General features: G+C 29.6%; 1 protein-coding gene across 4 annotated transcripts; it reads left to right on the top strand.

The window, feature by feature from the left end:
* Positions 1 to 1,205: 1,205 nt before the first annotated feature.
* LOC145191075 (uncharacterized) lies at positions 1,206 to 18,429 on the top strand. Of its 4 annotated transcripts, XM_090071021.1 has the most exons (7): positions 1,233 to 1,536; positions 6,801 to 6,854; positions 14,446 to 14,473; positions 16,922 to 16,947; positions 17,106 to 17,169; positions 17,266 to 17,372; positions 18,137 to 18,429. In XM_090071021.1, the coding sequence occupies exons 1-7, from the start codon at positions 1,324 to 1,326 to the stop codon at positions 18,368 to 18,370; spliced, it is 726 nt and encodes a 241-aa protein (XP_089927147.1). In that variant the 5' UTR covers positions 1,233 to 1,323; the 3' UTR covers positions 18,371 to 18,429. The 4 variants fall into 4 exon arrangements, 2 of the variants coding, with proteins under 2 accessions (XP_089927147.1, XP_089927149.1); XR_016446485.1 differs by lacking the exon at positions 18,137 to 18,429 and having other exon boundaries at positions 1,206 to 1,536; positions 17,061 to 17,169; XM_090071023.1 differs by lacking the exons at positions 1,233 to 1,536; positions 6,801 to 6,854 and adding an exon at positions 7,145 to 7,703 and having other exon boundaries at positions 18,137 to 18,414.
* The last annotated feature ends 1,906 nt before the right edge of the window (positions 18,430 to 20,335 follow it).

Here is a 20,335-nt window from a genome sequence, read left to right as displayed (position 1 = left end):
GAGGAGCCAAAACACGGCCCTGGTTGCGAATGCTCAAAAGATGCTTAGGAATTAAATAGACAATAATAAAAAAAAAACAAAAACTAATAGTTAAAACAATCGCAATATTATTAAAGTAATCGCACAATTTTTTTGGTTTGTCAAATCGCCAAACCCCGTAATGGCAATTTTTAAACATATTTCATAATAAAATGTATAAACTTTCCTCCACATTATTATAATATCAAAATATAAAATACAAACTACATAAGTGAAATATAAAAAATACAAAACATATAAAATACAAACTATATCAGCGAATTACTTCCATTCTGAGTTACATTAAAATCAAGTTTTAAAGTAAGTATAATCATATCTTCTCTTTAAGTGGCATTGAGTAACATAAGTTTCTTGAGCTCAAGTTACATCTTTCTTTTCGATGAATGAAAAATCACTCTTGCTTTTGAGGCTATCATCGGAATAACTTTTTCATATTTGTACCAAAAATCCATAAAGTTTCTTACGTTTTTGTTATAAACCGTAGTTGAAAAAGGAAAACTCTTCTTTGATATTTCAATTTGATTGTGTTTTCTATATGCATAGATTAACTCAACACAGTGTTGCAAACTTAGTTAATCCATTTTTATGAGTTTAGGTGAATCTTGAAGTTCGAATCCGATATTTGAATCTACGTCTTCTGAAAATGAAAGTAAGTAATAATATTTGTTGAGATGCAAATTTTTCATAATAGTATTTTAAAAAATTATTTACATCAGTTTAAATATGTTTAAATTTAAAAACAAATGGCTTTGATCATTTTGCAATTAAGTGTTTACAAACGTTGATCTTCAAGGATACTGTTGGAGCATTGTATTTGAAAGTGTTTTTAACAGTTTAGTTTCTGTTGCCTGATACTCTTTTTCTGTAAGAAAAGGATCAAAAAACATGCTAGCAAAGCTTGTAGCTTTTGTTTTGGAATATATTTTCAATAAAGTATACCTTCATGAACTTGAGAAGACTACTTTCGGAACATGTTTTCTTTCTCTACTAAAGAAGATGATTGTGATAAAAATTATTTAGCTGATGATTTCTTTTTTAGAAGTTCGAGTTTTAGAAATTAATCTTTGTTTAATTACTTTGGACTTTCAGATTCGATGATTAAGCCTTTAGCTTTTTGTAACCAAAGAAAATCCCATATCCTCTTCTTTTGTTAATCTTTAAAATATAAATCAATCTTTGTTAAAATTTGAATTATCGCTTTCGATATCAACTAGTACATATTAAAAGAAAAGTTTGGTTAGAGCATTAAATATCGTTTAATGCTCTAACCAAACACAGCACACGATGGAGCCTTTGTTTAAAACTACCAACAAACCCAAAATATTTACTTTATGCGACATCAAAGTTTACATGATTTTAGCAATTATGTTTTTGCAAATCGGTATTTGCGTGTGGGTCGGCCAATTGCAGCTAAAATCCAACGAAATAAAACTAAGTTTGCTAGATCTGCAAAATCAATACTCTTTGGCAAGAGATATTCATTCAGGACAACTCAAAGTAAGTGATTTGCAAATATTCCCGCATAATGTTTGATAAAAATTTTTTTTCGGAGAAATTTCGGAAAACTAGCTACTCACATTATGATTTGTGTTAGTTTCGGTTTCGCAACATTTAAAACTTTAATATACTTTTTATTCAAACAGTAATAGCAATAATCCGTAGGCAAATCCGTAGACAAATTGAAGTTTTATTGCTTTTTATAAATGCGCTGAACTTGGTACTTTATTTATGCAAAGTTAAATGTCTACTTCTTGTAATCAACCATCAATCAAGGTTTATTTCAAATGTTTTCCCCTTTCTAATACTTTTCTTTTAACAAAAGAATTTATTTTATAGGTTTCATATTTCTTGATGCTAAAGTAATTAAGTATTAAATCAAAAAGGAGTGTTGATAATTTCAAATAAATCTATATAACTATAACTATTAATCTGACTTCCCACAAGAAAAAGTTATACATTTCAAGTCTATTTGAGTTTTATATGAATCCTAAAGAAACTCTATAAGAATACTAAAAAACCCTAAAAATCTAGAAATTTTAGGCCCAAATAGAAAATTTTATAACATTCATAAGCTAGAAGGCTGCAGCAATATAGTAGATGGAGTAGTTTACTAAACAAGAAACAATTGTTTGCCAAAATATCTACAAAACTTGTTGATATTTTGTATTATTTATTATATCTCAAGTTATACATGTACTAAAGTAGTCAAGTAAATCATCTCAATTTCATTTCATCATCCGCGTTTTTTCTTAGAATGTTAAGAATGTCTATCTATATAAAATTAAGCTTAAGACTTTGTTCTATTGCTGTTATTTTTTATAAATTAAAACAAGTTGTTGTGACTGGTTAGGCAAGGCTATATTTTCGACGAATCCGACAGACTTTAAGAGAATTAAATTTTTATTGTTTAAAAAAATGGATTTTTAACAATGCGCAACTATATTGTTTGCAAAAAAAACAACGACGTTTCACGTCCATCTTATATAAGTCATTGGTTTAGCACTGCACACTGCCAAAATGCTTTTAGCGGCATTTTTATTTTTTTCGGCGATTCCAACTGTAAAATTAATGACCTTTTTCATACAAAAGTGAAAAGAAGTTGATCTTTGGTGTAAAACTTTTTAATAGCTGAAGCTGAAATTCTATTGGTTATTTTTGCTGAAAATTTTCCAAAAAGTATGGAGAAAATGTATCGGCTTTTATATTACCAGTTCTTGATATTGCGCAATATTTGTTGACTGATACGCTGTGTCGCTCTGATAATAAAAAAGGAAATAGCCTTATAACTAGACAACTGTTCAACATTTTGAAGTAATTTTTTTCACAAAACATCAATTATGAGATGTTGTCCATTTATATTAGGTGTATAAATTTGCATTTTTTCTCAAAATTTAAAGCTTTATTTTCAAAAATTGATAGTACATTCATTATTTAAAGTATAGTCCATCGCAGGGTACTACTTTTTCCCATCTATCCGTCAGCAAACGAATCCAACTGTAAGGAATTATTTTAACCTTTCCTGAGACACTACTGAGACACTGTTCTTTTAATGAATTTAACATTATTTTTCCCGTCTGACTGCGAATCTACAATTTTACAAACTTCACTCTTTTTTATATAGTTTTACAATCTCGTCATTTATTAACACATTAAATGCATTAACACCTTACAAATATTTTGTAATTATGATTTTCATAACCCGCTAATAGCATCTTGAATACGTTATTCATGACGCTGCGACGGAAGAACTCGTCATCCTTTGAGACGATCAACGAGTCTATCCAATTTTTCATCTCATCGTAAGAACCGAAATGCTGATCAGCCAGGCCGTGCGCTTTTGATCGGAAAAGATGGTAATCAGATGGAGCAATGTCAAGAGAGTACGACGAGTGTTGTAGAACTTCTCAATCACTTTATCATGTCTTTCCTCACATTGCGGCCGTTTTTCCTTCAGTGCCCGTCTCAAACGCATTAGTTGAGTTAGATATTGCTCGCCAGTAATGATTTAACTAGGTTTTAGCAGCTCGTAGTACACTACACCGAGCTGATCCTACCAAGTATAATCTTGGAGCCATGAATATTGGGTCTGGCTGTCGATATTGAACATGGCCGGGCAAATCCCATCATTTTTTGCGTTTGGTATTGTTATAATAAACCCATTTTTTGTCCCCAATCATGACACGATGCAGAAATCCCTTTTGTCGTTGCTTTTGAAGCAGTTGTTCACAAGTAAACAAACGCTGTTCAAAGTCCCTCGGCTTCAACTTGTTCAGCATCCAATCTCCTTGCTTCTAAACCATTTCCAGGACTTTGTGGAGCTTGAAATGGATGGCTGAGTCACATACAATGATTTTACCAACTCTTCTTGGGTTTAGCACGAGTCATATTCCGTTTGCCTTCCACCGCCATCCCAATCTTCGACGTTGAAATCACCGTTCTTAAAGCGTTGAAAACCATTCGCGACACGTTCTTTCACTAATAGCTGCCTCACAATACGTATCCAAGAGCATTCGATGAGCCTCCGCCCCAGATTTCTTTGAACTGAACGCGTAATTTAAAACTTTCCGCAAATGACGAGAATTTGACTAACAAACTGACATTTTAATGCAATGAAAAATATATGGAGCTAGTACAAAATCACTTATGTTTGGGCGTAAAAAAGAGGCGTAAGCAAAGTTATCCACCTAATATATATATATATATATATATAAAGGTCTAATAACAAAAACATTATTTGCAAATATTTATACTGCATATTATTTCAAAAGAATTACATTTTGTATTTAAAATTAGTATTATATATGAAAAAAACAATTTCACTAAACAATGAAAAGATAAATTAAAACATTCCAAAAAAAATTTGGAACTGATATTGTTTGAAAATAATAATTCTCACATAAAATAATTCTGTTTTGTTGCTTTTTTTAAAACTTTGTGAAAATATACGAACTGTGAAATTTTTTTTTGGGTAAATTTCCATTTTAATTTCATGTTCTTTTCGTTTGTATTGTTGCTTTTTCTGGAGTGAGTTTTTTTTTATATTAGCTATTTCTATTTGTTTTTGCATTAGTTCTTTAACAAGATCGTGAATTTCATTATATTGCTGTTTTGTATTTTTTTAAAAAAGAGATTTTTGTTTAACGTTAAATTTTGTTCTTTTTCATGTGTTGATGAGCAAGATGCTATCAATTGTTTCTGTATTTTCTGGAACATTTTCATGTATTTTACATTTCTGACGGACCAATTTTTTTCGAAAACTTCCTTTATATTACGCTTTTTGATAGAGCATTAATTTTTATGGCAATATAACGCATCAGTGTTGATAATCCATTCCAGCAGCGGAGCAACATTAAATCTGAACTCTTTTTGAAGGTGTAGGGCATTGCCGTCCGCAAAGTTACTTTGCGGATAGAATGATTTTGCTTCTTCCTTCAGTACCTTCCGTATCCCGATTGGCGGTCGCTACTTGAAATTTTTTTTAGAGGTCGGCGCCAATCAAGAGATGAAAGCCACTGGTGATTGCCGTTTGAAGATATTTTGTATGCAAGAAGATTTAAAGGTCGACTCTAGTGGTTTCAACTTCCAAACTGGCATCGGCAGCCCAACGAAAAACGGAAATTTTGTTTTAAGTATTGGCAAAAATTCAAAGCCAAAAAATCAACTCTAACGTCCATAAACATAACAAATAATTCCTTAAACATAATAAATAATTCCATAAACATGATATATATCATAAATCAAGAGATGAAAGCCACTGGTGATTGCCGTTTGAAGATATTTTGTATGCAAGAAGATTTAAAGGTCGACTCTAGTGGTTTCAACTTCCCAACTGGCATCGGCAGCCCAACGAAAAACGGAAATTTTGTTTTAAGTATTGGCAAAAATTCAAAGCCAAAAAATCAACTCTAACGTCCATAAACATAACAAATAATTTTTTAAACATAATAAATAATTCCTTAAACATAATAGATAATTACTTAAACATAATAAATAATTACTTAAACATAATAAATAATTACTTAAACATAATAAATAATTACTTAAACATAATAAATAATTATTTAACATAATAAATAATTCCTTAAACATAATAAATAATTCCATAAACATAATATATATCATAAATCAAGTAAGTATAAATTATTTGATTAATAACGATTTCCGACAGGGGCATTGGGAGACCAATAGACGTTTTTAGTAAAGGTTTATGCACCCTAATAATTCTCCATTTGGTCATCATGGTTGTTGTTAACAACCATGCCGAACTTTAGAAAATTTGAACTCTAGAAAGTGATTGTAAAATGCAGACCAATTTATTCTAACTCTAGTCGGTTTTTTAAAACAAATTACAACTAAAATTTTTACACTTTTAAAGCAAATTAAAAACCAAATAAGGTATAATTTTGATTAAGAATATAAATAATTTACAATTATATAGCAAAATCAATCGCTGGAGCAAGAAATAGGCATCAATTAACCATACCACCGTGCCCCATTTGAAACTTATTTTACAAACCCGTAATATTATGGCAAAATAAATCTTCAAAAACTATCCCTTATTAAGTAACTTGAAAAAAAACAAAGCTTCTTATATTTAAAAAAGAGCCCCTTAAATCGCTGGGGTGTTGAGGAGCCAAAACACGGCCCTGGTTGCGAATGCTCAAAAGATGCTTAGGAATTAAATAGACAATAATAAAAAAAAAACAAAAACTAATAGTTAAAACAATCGCAATATTATTAAAGTAATCGCACAATTTTTTTGGTTTGTCAAATCGCCAAACCCCGTAATGGCAATTTTTAAACATATTTCATAATAAAATGTATAAACTTTCCTCCACATTATTATAATATCAAAATATAAAATACAAACTACATAAGTGAAATATAAAAAATATAAAACATATAAAATACAAACTATATCAGCGAATTACTTCCATTCTGAGTTACATTAAAATCAAGTTTTAAAGTAAGTGTAATCATATCTTCTCTTTAAGTGGCATTGAGTAAAATAAGTTTCTTGAGCTCAAGTTACATCTTTCTTTTCGATGAATGAAAAATCACTCTTGCTTTTGAGGCTATCATCGGAATAACTTTTTCATATTTGTACCAAAAATCCATAAAGTTTCTTACGTTTTTGTTATAAACCGTAGTTGAAAAAGGAAAACTCTTCTTTGATATTTCAATTTGATTGTGTTTTCTATATGCATAGATTAACTCAACACAGTGTTGCAAACTTAGTTAATCCATTTTTATGAGTTTAGGTGAATCTTGAAGTTCGAATCCGATATTTGAATCTACGTCTTCTGAAAATGAAAGTAAGTAATAATATTTGTTGAGATGCAAATTTTTCATAATAGTATTTTAAAAAATTATTTACATCAGTTTAAATATGTTTAAATTTAAAAACAAATGGCTTTGATCATTTTGCAATTAAGTGTTTACAAACGATGACCTTCAAGGATACTGTCGGAGCATTGTATTTGAAAGTGTTTTTAACAGTTTAGTTTCTGTTGCCTGATACTCTTTTTCTGTAAGAAAAGGATTAAAAAACATGCTAGCAAAGCTTGTAGCTTTTGTTTTGGAATATATTTTCAATAAAGTATTCCTTCATGAACTTGAGAAGACTACTTTCGGAACATGTTTTCTTTCTCTACTAAAGAAGATGATTGTGATAAAAATTATTTAGCTGATGATTTCTTTTTTTAGAAGTTCGAGTTTTAGAAATTAATCTTTGTTTAATTACTTTGGACTTTCACATTCGATGAGCACGCCTTTACCTTTTTGTAACCAAAGAAAATCCCATATCCTCTTCTTTTGTTAATCTTTAAAATATAAATCAATCTTTGTTAAAATTTGAACTATCGCTTTCGATATTAACTAGTACATATTAAAAGAAAAGTTTGGTTAGAGCATTAAATATCGTTTAATGCTCTAACCAAACACAGCACACGATGGAGCCTTTGTTTAAAACTACCACCAAACCCAAAATATTTACTTTATGCGACATCAAAGTTTACATGATTTTAGCAATTATGTTTTTGCAAATCGGTATTTGCGTGTGGGTCGGCCAATTGCAGCTAAAATCCAACGAAATAAAACTAAGTTTGCTAGATCTGCAAAATCAATACTCTTTGGCAAGAGATATTCATTCAGGACAACTCAAAGTAAGTGATTTGCCAATATTCCCGCATAATGTTTGATAAAAATTTTTTTTCGGAGAAATTTCGGAAAACTAGCTACTCACATTATGATTTGTGTTAGTTTCGGTTTCGCAACATTTAAAACTTTAATATACTTTTTATTCAAACAGTAATAGCAATAATCCGTAGGCAAATCCGTAGACAAATTGAAGTTTTATTGCTTTTTATAAATGCGCTGAACTTGGTACTTTATTTATGCAAAGTTAAATGTCTACTTCTTGTAATCAACCATCAATCAAGGTTTATTTCAAATGTTTTCCCCTTTCTAATACTTTTCTTTTAACAAAAGAATTTATTTTATAGGTTTCATATTTCTTGATGCTAAAGTAATTAAGTATTAAATCAAAAAGGAGTGTTGATAATTTCAAATAAATCTATATAACTATAACTATTAATCTGACTTCCCACAAGAAAAAGTTATACATTTCAAGTCTATTTGAGTTTTATATGAATCCTAAAGAAACTCTATAAGAATACTAAAAAACCCTAAAAATCTAGAAATTTTAGGCCCAAATAGAAAATTTTATAACATTCATAAGCTAGAAGGCTGCAGCAATATAGTAGATGGAGTAGTTTACTAAACAAGAAACAATTGTTTGCCAAAATATCTACAAAACTTGTTGATATTTTGTATTATTTATTATATCTCAAGTTATACATGTACTAAAGTAGTCAAGTAAATCATCTCAATTTCATTTCATCATCCGCGTTTTTTCTTAGAATGTTAAGAATGTCTATCTATATAAAATTAAGCTTAAGACTTTGTTCTATTGCTGTTATTTTTTATAAATTAAAACAAGTTGTTGTGACTGGTTAGGCAAGGCTATATTTTCGACGAATCCGACAGACTTTAAGAGAATTAAATTTTTATTGTTTAAAAAAATGGATTTTTAACAATGCGCAACTATATTGTTTGCAAAAAAAACAACGACGTTTCACGTCCATCTTATATAAGTCATTGGTTTAGCACTGCACACTGCCAAAATGCTTTTAGCGGCATTTTTATTTTTTTCGGCGATTCCAACTGTAAAATTAATGACCTTTTTCATACAAAAGTGAAAAGAAGTTGATCTTTGGTGTAAAACTTTTTAATAGCTGAAGCTGAAATTCTATTGGTTATTTTTGCTGAAAATTTTCCAAAAAGTATGGAGAAAATGTATCGGCTTTTATATTACCAGTTCTTGATATTGCGCAATATTTGTTGACTGATACGCTGTGTCGCTCTGATAATAAAAAAGGAAATAGCCTTATAACTAGACAACTGTTCAACATTTTGAAGTAATTTTTTTCACAAAACATCAATTATGAGATGTTGTCCATTTATATTAGGTGTATAAATTTGCATTTTTTCTCAAAATTTAAAGCTTTATTTTCAAAAATTGATAGTACATTCATTATTTAAAGTATAGTCCATCGCAGGGTACTACTTTTTCCCATCTATCCGTCAGCAAACGAATCCAACTGTAAGGAATTATTTTAACCTTTCCTGAGACACTACTGAGACACTGTTCTTTTAATGAATTTAACATTATTTTTCCCGTCTGACTGCGAATCTACAATTTTACAAACTTCACTCTTTTTTATATAGTTTTACAATCTCGTCATTTATTAACACATTAAATGCATTAACACCTTACAAATATTTTGTAATTATGATTTTCATAACCCGCTAATAGCATCTTGAATACGTTATTCATGACGCTGCGACGGAAGAACTCGTCATCCTTTGAGACGATCAACGAGTCTATCCAATTTTTCATCTCATCGTAAGAACCGAAATGCTGATCAGCCAGGCCGTGCGCTTTTGATCGGAAAAGATGGTAATCAGATGGAGCAATGTCAAGAGAGTACGACGAGTGTTGTAGAACTTCTCAATCACTTTATCATGTCTTTCCTCACATTGCGGCCGTTTTTCCTTCAGTGCCCGTCTCAAACGCATTAGTTGAGTTAGATATTGCTCGCCAGTAATGATTTAACTAGGTTTTAGCAGCTCGTAGTACACTACACCGAGCTGATCCTACCAAGTATAATCTTGGAGCCGTGAATATTGGGTCTGGCTGTCGATATTGAACATGGCCGGGCAAATCCCATCATTTTTTGCGTTTGGTATTGTTATAATAAACCCATTTTTTGTCCCCAATCATGACACGATGCAGAAATCCCTTTTGTCGTTGCTTTTGAAGCAGTTGTTCACAAGTAAACAAACGCTGTTCAAAGTCCCTCGGCTTCAACTTGTTCAGCATCCAATCTCCTTGCTTCTAAACCATTTCCAGGACTTTGTGGAGCTTGAAAAGGATGGCTGAGTCACATACAATGATTTTGCCAACTCTTCTTGGGTTTAGCACGAGTCATATTCCGTTTGCCTTCCACCGCCATCCCAGTCTTCGACATTGAAATCACCGTTCTTAAAGCGTTGAAAACCATTCGCGACACGTTCTTTCACTAATAGCTGCCTCACAATACGTATACAAGAGCATTCGATGAGCCTCAGCCCCAGATTTCTTTGAACTGAACGCGTAATTTAAAACTTTCCGCAAATGACGAGAATTTGACTAACAAACTGACATTTTAATGCAATGAAAAATATATGGAGCTAGTACAAAATCACTTATGTTTGGGCGTAAAAAAGAGGCGTAAGCAAAGTTATCCACCTAATATATATATATATATATATATATATATATATATATATATATATATATATATATATATATATATATATATATATATATATATATATATATATATATATATATATATATATATATATATATATATATATATATATATATATATATATATTATATATATATATATTATAGGTATATATTTATAAAAAATGTCCGGTCTTTTTTAGAACCAGTTTCATTAGGGTTTTTTAGTTGGTTTTTCTGGACTAATTTGATTATTGATTAAAAAGACAAAAAAAACTTTTTGATATTTAAAAATCGAAGTCTGATATATCATCTTTTTTAGGGGTTACAGGAACTTTTATCTCCTACTTATGTTATTTCCTTTTTTATTTAACATGAAAATATAAGCATTTTATTATACATTAAAGTAAAATAAAAACTCTATTCCCTTCAATTGCAGAATGAAGGTTCTGATGTTAAAACAGGTTTACAATAATATGTGGCTATGAAAAGGACACTTTTTAAAAGTTGCTAACTAATTTCAGGTTTAATGAATGTATTTGGCTTTCTTTTCTTAATACGAGCCATTACTCTTTTTCTTCCTAAAGTATTTAAAAACAAAATTTTAAAAAATTTTAAAAAGTTTTATTATTATAATAAATAGTATAGTTTAAGACATCACTATTTATTATAGAAATTATTTACAATTACCTTCTAATTCTAACAATTATACATTCAAGAAAAAACTGTTTTCACTGTTATAAATAGACATTTTCGAAATATAATTAAAATTTTCATTCTGAACATGTCTTAGCGATCCTTATGTAGAGTAACATTTGGTATTTACAACAAGCCTTCAAGAAATGCACTATGCATCACTGAGCAGAAATAGGATTTTAGACACATTTTTGAGGAAAACAAAAACTTAAGGCAGCACTGAGTAAATTTGACACAATTTTTTATCAAACATAAAAGTTTTGGGATTCTTATGTTTCAACTTTTCTGACTTATATTTATAGTTATTTTTTATTTTTGCAAACATAAAAAAAAAACCTACTGTGTTGATTATGTGAATTATGAAATTATTATTAATGAAAAGTTGATTGGCTGCAATCAGCATTTTTTCTAAAATGTATCATTAACCAAATTAAATGATAAATAACTAAATTTAAAGATAGACATTGCTTTTTCTTATTTAATGTAATAAGCCACGATGACGGAATTTAGAGGATTCATTCGTAACGAGATAATTCAATATCTACCTTTAAAACAGATATCAGCTGAATCATCATTTGGTTATGGCTTTTATACTTCCTGCATTTTGTTCTTGCAGTATATGTACCTATATTCAGATGATGTAAATAAATCACTAGCTGTATCCCTAGCATTTTCGGTAAAAGAAGTTAAACTTGCTTAACCTACCCATACACTTTTGTTAGCCTTGTTCCTGGCTTCAGTGGCACTTTCAGACAAAGTACCTATTGATACTTAACGTATTTAGTAAAATAAAATCCATGAATTATCATCCTATACACAGACTGTGACATTAGAATGGTTTATAAAAGCTGATTGTTAGAAATGAGACCGAACGTATGCTCAAAATTCTGCTTGAAAATTTTTATATAAGGTCTTGTGGCTGTAGTGTTCATGTAAATAATTTAATCATACTAGTATCCAATTTTAAAATTCTTCTAGTTTAAGCTGGATAATTTTTGGTAGAGGTTTTCTTCATTGTTTCACTGCTCGGAGTTTGCAAACATTGTTAAAGAACCACTCTATGCTGCGTATCCACCATCATTTTTTGTGGTAAAAATAGTTGACTAACTTGAATTTACAAAACAAGTGTTGTTATTTAGTGTAACATGCTGTTATTTAATGTAAACTAAAAATTCTTTAGAAGTGAAATTTCGTTTTGTAAATGTTCAAATATCTCCTGAATAAAAGCAGCCTCTTTTGCAATACATAAGATAAGATGGCGGGTTACATTTGGACTGTTTGGATTACGACTTTTCCATGTTATTTATTTTGCACTTCAAATCTTTAACAGGACAAACACTATATTATACACAGTACGATCGTCAACACCTCTCTTCATAGTTGCAGGGGCGATTCTAGGAAAAATACGAGGGGGGGTGAAATATGTTAAAAATACCGACTCAAAAATCCTATCCTAAAAATAGATATCGCCACTGTAGAAGGTAATTATATCGCGAGTATCGTATATAAGCAGATTTTAAAAATACTCAAAAAACTTGTTGTTTTTAAATTCTATAAAAATCATGTTGAAAAATAATCCATGAAATTTACCGACTATAACTTTTTTTCAAAAAAATACCGACTTTAAGTTTGATTTTACAATTGCTAGGGGGGTGTAACACCCCCCACACACCCCCGTAAAATCGCCCCTGCATAGTTGCTGCATTCTGAAACTCAAATTGACCACTTTGACCATCACCTCCTACCTTACAAATAATATGTATTACGCTCCTCCTGTGCTAAACCTTTAATAAAATTATTTTCATTCTCAAAAGATACTCAATCACTCTTAAAAAAATATGCTTTAGAGGAACACATGTATTAAAAGTTGAAGATAAGCGTAAGCACCATTTTATTAATTTATAGAAGCTACCGAAAGGTAAAACTAAATCAAATGAAAACTTAAAACAGAGAGTCCTGGGACCGAATCTTCATATACCGTTTTATTGAACTACGGAGTTTCCATTTATTACACAGAACTTAGCCAGTTTTTTAATAAAACTTACAGTAAAAATGATTTTAAAGCAGGTAGTCACAGAAGCCGCCTGAATATTTTTGTCTGGCAATAAAGTCATTTTGCAGTAGCTATATTTTACTTAAAAAAAGGTAATCTCTGTGACAACATGCTAAAATCAATGTTTAAGAAATCAAAAAAGCAACAAAAAAAATACTATGCAAAAACCTTTTTTTTTTCTATTTCTAATTTTACATTCAATTAAATATATGATTATTTTAATTTCGCATAACAATAATGTAGAAATGTAAGATTTATCATATACTTTAAAAAGATATTTACAAAAGTATGAGTTTTTTTAAAGCTTGAAAAAAAATAACCCTTTAAATATCAAAAGTTTAAAAAAAATTAAAATAGTTTTTTTTTAAAAGTGAATTAAAAACTGAATGCAAAAAAAAAAAAAAATCAAAAAGTTTAAATGTTAAAACCGCTAAAAAAAATATGCACAAAATCTTATTTCCGCTTAGCGATGCAAAGTGAGATTTAAAAGGTTGTTAAAAAGTTTGTTAGTAAAATTCTCGTCATTTGCGGAAAGTTTTAAATTACGCGTTCAGTTCAAAGAAATCTGGGGCTGAGGCTCATCGAATGCTCTTGTATACGTATTGTGAGGCAGCTATTAGTGAAAGAGCGTGTGGTGAATGGTTTTCAACGCTTTAAGAACGGTGATTTCGACGTCGAAGACTGGGATGGCGGTGGAAGGAAAACGGAATATGACTCGTGCCAAACCCGAAAGCCAATTTATAATACAACGTTTATATTTTGATTTTTTTACTTTGAGGGAACGTCTACAATTGCACCTTTTTTAAATACTTATTAAATCTTATTGGTTGAAAAATTACATATCGCAACTTTGGGGTGTAACAGCTAATTGGATACTGTGATAGATATTGGATACTAGATAGATCACGGTATCAAATTGAATTTCATATCAATTTAATACAATTTCAATTTGAAGCGTGTTAAACTGATAAGCTTTTTTTTTTTTTGAAATCTTTTTTTCAGTTTCGTAACATAAACTTAGAAAACTAAACAACTAAATCATATATCATAACTAGTATATTTTCGCTCATCCAAAAAGATTAAAAGAATAAAATTCGATTTTAAAAAAAGTAAAAGTTTTTATTTTTTACTTATTTTTTTCACTTTTAAAGAAAATGATTTAAATTTTAAATGTGCTAAATATTTAATCAGCACTGTGTAACGTTCTGCAAATTATTCCTTTAAAAAGATCACGAACACTGTTTGTGATTCTTTCCTAAAAAAACAAGTAATCCGTTTTTAATTTCATTAATTTTTTTTTTAGAATCAAAATGCACAGAAGCAAGTGCAAGGTAAGACTCAAAGCAACGAGTTTCTTTCTTCAGAGATTAATATTTACCCTTAATCTGCTAAGTGTTGCTATTATAAAATTTCAGTATTTACACCTAACAGTTTGAAATTAATTTGTAAATAAAAATGATATCGTAATGTTAATTATTTGAATAATGTTTAAATGGCAAAAAATTTTACAAATATTTTTTGTAATTTGAATAAGTCGTTTCAAATAAAAATACAAGCATTTTAAAAAAAGATATTAACAATGTCACTTTATGCCAAAAATTCTCAGAAATTGTTTTGTTTGGTGACCTTGAAAAAATTAATCAAAAGTACATATTTAAAGTCTTTTATCTAATGCATACCGATTCCGGAAATCCTGTAAATAAAGTTTTAGTCTATAGAAGCCTGTAACCGTCTGAAAGAATTGTTTACGGCATTTTAAAAAGAGAATAGTTTCGCAAACAGCTTTTAGCTGAAAATCCCGTGTATTTAAGTTTGAGGTTTTTCACATAACATGATTATCAGAAATTAAAAATAAAGCCCAACATAGCGAATTTTAAAATTTTTATGTATTTTATTGCATTCTTATAAAGTAAAGTGAAAGTTGCCGGGATTTTTTGAGTGATAACAGTTTGAATAAAAATTATTTTGTTTTTACATCAGCGGATAATTTTAATGACACTAATTTTGTTGATAACTTTCATGCTGAAATCGTAAACTGCTGAAAAGTTAATTATCTTATAAATAGTTAGTAACTCATGACTTGAGAGACAGAGTTTTGAAGACGGTTTTGCGGTACAAAAATTGCAAAGTTTCCTTATTTGCTTTACCATACTGATTGCTTCACTAAAAAAGAAAACTTTACTTTTTTACGGTTTTTTTATTCAAAACCACCCACCAAATGGTTATTTTCAAGAATAAATAGAAAGATAAAAGTATTTGATATTATTAAATCATTGCAGCCACCATCAGCTGCAATCGCAGTTTAAATTCTGAGCCAACTTTTGAGTCATAATTTATTACTGAGGCATTTCAGCTCATATTAGGATTTCCACGACACCAATGTATAAGCCTAAATGTACACCCACATGAAAACATCGAGGTGATTCAAATGAAGCAAACAAGATGTTTGATATATTGTGGCCAAATATTCATGATCTCGGCTTGCTAGGTTTGCACAGTCTTTGCCATGTGACATGGAGTGCCATCTTGAACAAATAGGGCTCGTTTTGGGTCAGGAAAGGCGGAAAAAATCCAAGGAAGGACATGGATTTTGGTACATATACCCATTCTCAAACCTAGCTTAAAAAAATAAGAATGCATTTTTTTCCTTAAAAGGCAAAGAAGCTGAAAACTATAACCAGTGCAGATCAACGGTGAAATTTTTTTCAGTTAAGAACAACAAAACTGGCGTTTTTTTCTTCTACAAATGAACAAAGAAAAAATCAGACTCAAAAGCCTTTTTTTTTTTTTTTTTTATTTCTGAAACGAAATCTATTTCAAAAAAATTTTTATTTTTTTAAGTTTGACTTTCCAATGGGCAGTTTTTGTCTGAAGGTTTTATAAACTTTCGCGAGGTGCAAAAAGTGTGGGTTGTTTAAAAACGGACAAGAAAAAAATAGTCTGCAAACATCAATAACTGAATATAAAAAAATAACTTGGCGTAAAACGTTTGCATTGGAAATTGGATTGGAAAAAGTAGAAGAAAAAAAAGGATTATAATTGTACAAACTGTGAAAATCATAGCAACAAAGAAGTTTCTATCAATACAAAAGAAGTTTAAAAGCATCAAGCTGTTTGACTTGATAAAAAAAGCAAAAAAAAAAAAATGGAACTGATTTGTTAGCATCAGTGACTTCCTTTTATGCGCTGTTTAATTGGAGTGATACAAAAAAAAATTTGTAATTTATAAATAGTAAACTCTGTTGGTTAATGTCCCATTTATTGACTAAAAAGAATAATTTTGAAGCACCTATGACAGCAAATAAATGTGTGTAAGTACTTTCAAGCAAGGTGTATTAAAATGCCGTTTCAATCATACAATTGAAAACAATTACATTTATATTGCAGGTAAGAGAATAAAATGTAATCATATTGATAGGATGAAAAAGCAATAAATATTTGCGTTTAATAAGTTTCGAATTTTAACAAAGAAGTTAGCAATTTAACAAGTTTCTGAGAAATACGGAGAGATTTAATATTTTTATTCATGCTGCATAAAATATTTTGTTAATTTTAATTTTCTTTATATAAAAATACAAAAAAAAAAAATTGCATGAAAGTTACTAAAATATGAGTAAAACAATTTTTTTGTTGGTCAGTTCATATTTTTGTTTTATATGCTGAAAGGAAATATAGGTTGGAAGTAATTTTATGAAAAAGAAACTTAAGGACGTAAAAGCTAAGAGAAATAACTTTAAAAAAAATTTTATTCTTCTTATACCTTTATTTTTTAACTTTAGATTTTCAAAATTCAGTTGAAAAAAGGGTGAGATATTTTTTAAAACCTGCTCATTTTCCTTCTCTGTTCATTAAAAACCTTTTAGCCTTTGCTTTTATTTACCTATTAACTTTAAAGTTCACACAAACATTTCATTTCAGTACCAACTTTAAAAGGCTGCTGTTATATAAGTCATCGCTTTTTAGATCCAAGAAGTGATTGTACTAGGTCCGAGAGACGAACTGAACATGAAAATAATCGCCTTTGACGGTAAGCGACATTTTAGATAAATGGCATGCGAATCACTAACATCAATTAAATTTAAAAAGTTTAGTAATTGTCTAAAATAGAGCCGTTCACTTTTAGAAGCAGTCTCGGTGTGGAAAGTTGTAAAGAAAACTGGCTCAATCTCGTTGCTTCACAATTCTTATATAGAAGTGTATGTTGAAGGATTTTATCAAGTGAACGCTATGGTATTTGATTTTACATTGCGTTGTGTTTGAAAAAGTATGAAATATTACGTAGGCTCAATATTAAACATTCACTAAAGCTGTTCTTAACAAATCAAATTTCAAAAGTAAATGCTCACATACTCAACATTTTTTACTGGTTACCTGAAATTTAGTTTTTTTCTTTCCTTATTATAGCATTTTACTTTAGTTTGTCTTTTAGTTCTGGGATATAAGAAAAGGTATTCAGAGGATCAAATCTTCCTGGTTTTATCTCTCTTATTTTTTAATGCTCTGTTACTATATTTTAATACTTGCATTGAAACAGAAGTTTAAGCTTTTATTGACGGAGATCTCGTATTGGCAAAAGCATTTGAAGCGTTTGGTACCATTTCATATCGTAAATTTATGTTTGTAATGAGTCACAACTCCTGAACTCTATATTATCTAGATCTTAATCTGTTGATAATAATAAACTTGTAATGGATTCAAAACCGTCAAGTGGTTGAACGCGATCTGTGCAACATTTGTGAAAGCAAAGTTATACAATATCATTTTCTTTTACATATTCTTAAACTAGAGAACTTTTTTGACTACTGTGAGACCACTGTCTATTCTATATCTTCCTAGCATTTTTGTGGCAACATTAAAAGTTTGTGCTGCTCACAACCGTCCTTTCTCTCATTTCTCTAAGGTTTCTTAAGGCTTCTTTTATTGCTGCAAACTGTTTTAGGTTTTAACCTTTTAATGTTTTTTTATTTTTATTTATGTATAATTTTTTCACATAGCTGCGCTTATCAGTCAACTCAACTGTTCCTGAATTTATCAGCTATCATCTAAAAAAAAATAACGAAGTTATTGCATCAAGAACGTGGAGTTCTAATCGAAGCACAAGTTCTCTTAGCATCGTGACGTATGCAAATAAAGGCGATCGTTTTTCTCTTTACAATCCCTGGAAAGGAATTCGATGGATTGTTTCAAACAAAGTCACTAGTTTCTCAGCATATTACATCGGATCGTAACAATTTAATTCTTTTTGATCTTCAAATTATTTTATGTGTTATTTTTATAATGTTTTATTTGTATCAGTTTTGTTTTAAAAACTGTTTTTCTTTTTCACTGAATTCGACTTAAGTTTTGTTTTATAAAACTGAAAATTTTTTAATTTGCTTTTTACTATGGGTATCAGGAAATATTTTTTCTGAATTCAACTGCTCAACTTGAGTACTTGTTTCCATTAAACAACTTTCAGTTGTTTAATGTACATAGGTCTATTTATATATTTTTTGAAAATGATTATTTTAAAAAGTTTTCATTGTTAGCAGTTATCATTTTAGCCCGTAAAAATTCAACACTAGTTTTTAAATAGGTTGAATTCAATAAAGAAAGATATTACAACTTGTTGTTTTTTATGCTGCTTCCAGTTGCTTAAACTTTACTTTTTGTTTAAATAAATCTTTTTTTTTTTATTGTTTTATTGCTGCATTGGGTTATGAAAAAGTTAAAATCCAAGCTTTCGTTTTGATTTTTATTTACATACGTCTGGAAGAGGAAAAGAGTTGTTTGGTGATGTAAAGAATCGGATGAACTGTCGACATCGCACTTTTTTAACCATTTGAGACGTCACCTCAAAACTATCCTTAATAGCCTCCTCTTCTTGATATTCCAAAGTTAATTTCACAACTCGCATTCCAGGTCTTGCCCCTAGTTCCAATAAGAAACGCACAAATGTCAACATTTTGGCTAATCCTGATGTTTCAGGAGCTGTACTGAGTGAACGTATGGGATAGAGATAATACTTTCGTATATGGAACAGTTTCAAAGGCGCTTTATGTTAACTTTATAAAGTCTCTTTTGCCACAAAAGCACTATTAATTGCCTTTAACCTATAGAAGAAAACATAAAGTATCCTAGTTTGATTATTGGGTTGACTTCAGGCTCCATAAACATGTCCCGCTGGTTGAAGAGAGCCAACAGGATATTAAGATTTTATGTTTCCGCTACAGAGCCATCAAATAAAAACGGGTGTATGTACCATCTTTGTTCCGCATCAAAATCCATCATTCAATTAAAGATTGGATGTTTTGTAAGGTCTTGAGTAACCTAAAGACCTTACAAAACACCCAATATTGAACCCTTAATTTTATATACTTATTTTTTAATTATTATAATGGTATGCAAGTGTATAACAGTTCGAATTTATGCTTTATAAGTTTTAGTTAAATAATGAAAAAACAAAGGATTTGTCGATTTTGGGGTTATTTCAGACTCTTTGCCAAAACAGAGGATTTTGTCCGTGGAGCATCAAATTTTGCACAATAATTAACCATATATAAACACGACTTTAAAGAAGCTTTAAATATATTTTAAAAAGTATGAAAATAGGGCAAATTTACTAAATTTTTGAAATTTCAAGTCCCTTCCAGAACAGAAGAAATTGTTTTTGGGTAATGAAATTTTAAAAAGAATTTACATATCGCGAGGTTAGAATTATTTTGTTCTATCTCCAAGTTTAAACATTGGGAGAAAGTTTTTGATTTTTTCTAAAAGTAATAATTGTTTAAAGTTTTAGCTAAAAAAAAAAAAAAATAATAACTTATGCTTTAAATAATTTATGTTTAAGCAAGTTATTAAGAAAAAAAATTTATAAAATAATGCGTATTTTAAAAGTTATTATTACTAACTAAAATTAACAACTCATTTTCTCCTAACTTTTAAAATGGGAGATAGAACAAAATAATTCTAACCTCGCGATATGTATAGAGACAGCTTTTCCGCTCTACCCCAAAAGCATCATAAAAATATCGCTTTTTTCGAGCCCCCCTCATGTGCATGTATATACGGGAATACATTATATTAATTACATCTCAACTCTTTTAAAAGTCTGTTTTATGGATGTTACTTTATAAATATTTGTCAATTTCTAATCTGATTATGTGATCACTTTATTCAAAATGTATTTTCTTTTTATTACACTTTTCTTATTT

Source organism: Hydra viridissima, unplaced genomic scaffold (genome assembly GCF_058129835.1).
Source record: "Hydra viridissima isolate aposymbiotic clone 2 unplaced genomic scaffold, HvirCarnegie_v1 scaffold_13, whole genome shotgun sequence".
NCBI lineage: Eukaryota > Metazoa > Cnidaria > Hydrozoa > Anthoathecata > Hydridae > Hydra > Hydra viridissima.
This window is presented reverse-complemented; position numbering and strand designations above follow the sequence as displayed.

Bases quoted from the DNA above. Each gene is read 5' to 3' on its own strand.
- LOC145191075 (XM_090071021.1), top strand. From the start codon at position 1,324: ATGGAGCCTTTGTTTAAAACTACCAACAAACCCAAAATATTTACTTTA. The intron at 17,170-17,265 runs GTAAGCGACATT...GTTCACTTTTAG, and splicing joins GAAAATAATCGCCTTTGACG to AAGCAGTCTCGGTGTGGAAA. The intron at 17,373-18,136 runs GTATTTGATTTT...TTTTTCACATAG, and splicing joins TTTATCAAGTGAACGCTATG to CTGCGCTTATCAGTCAACTC.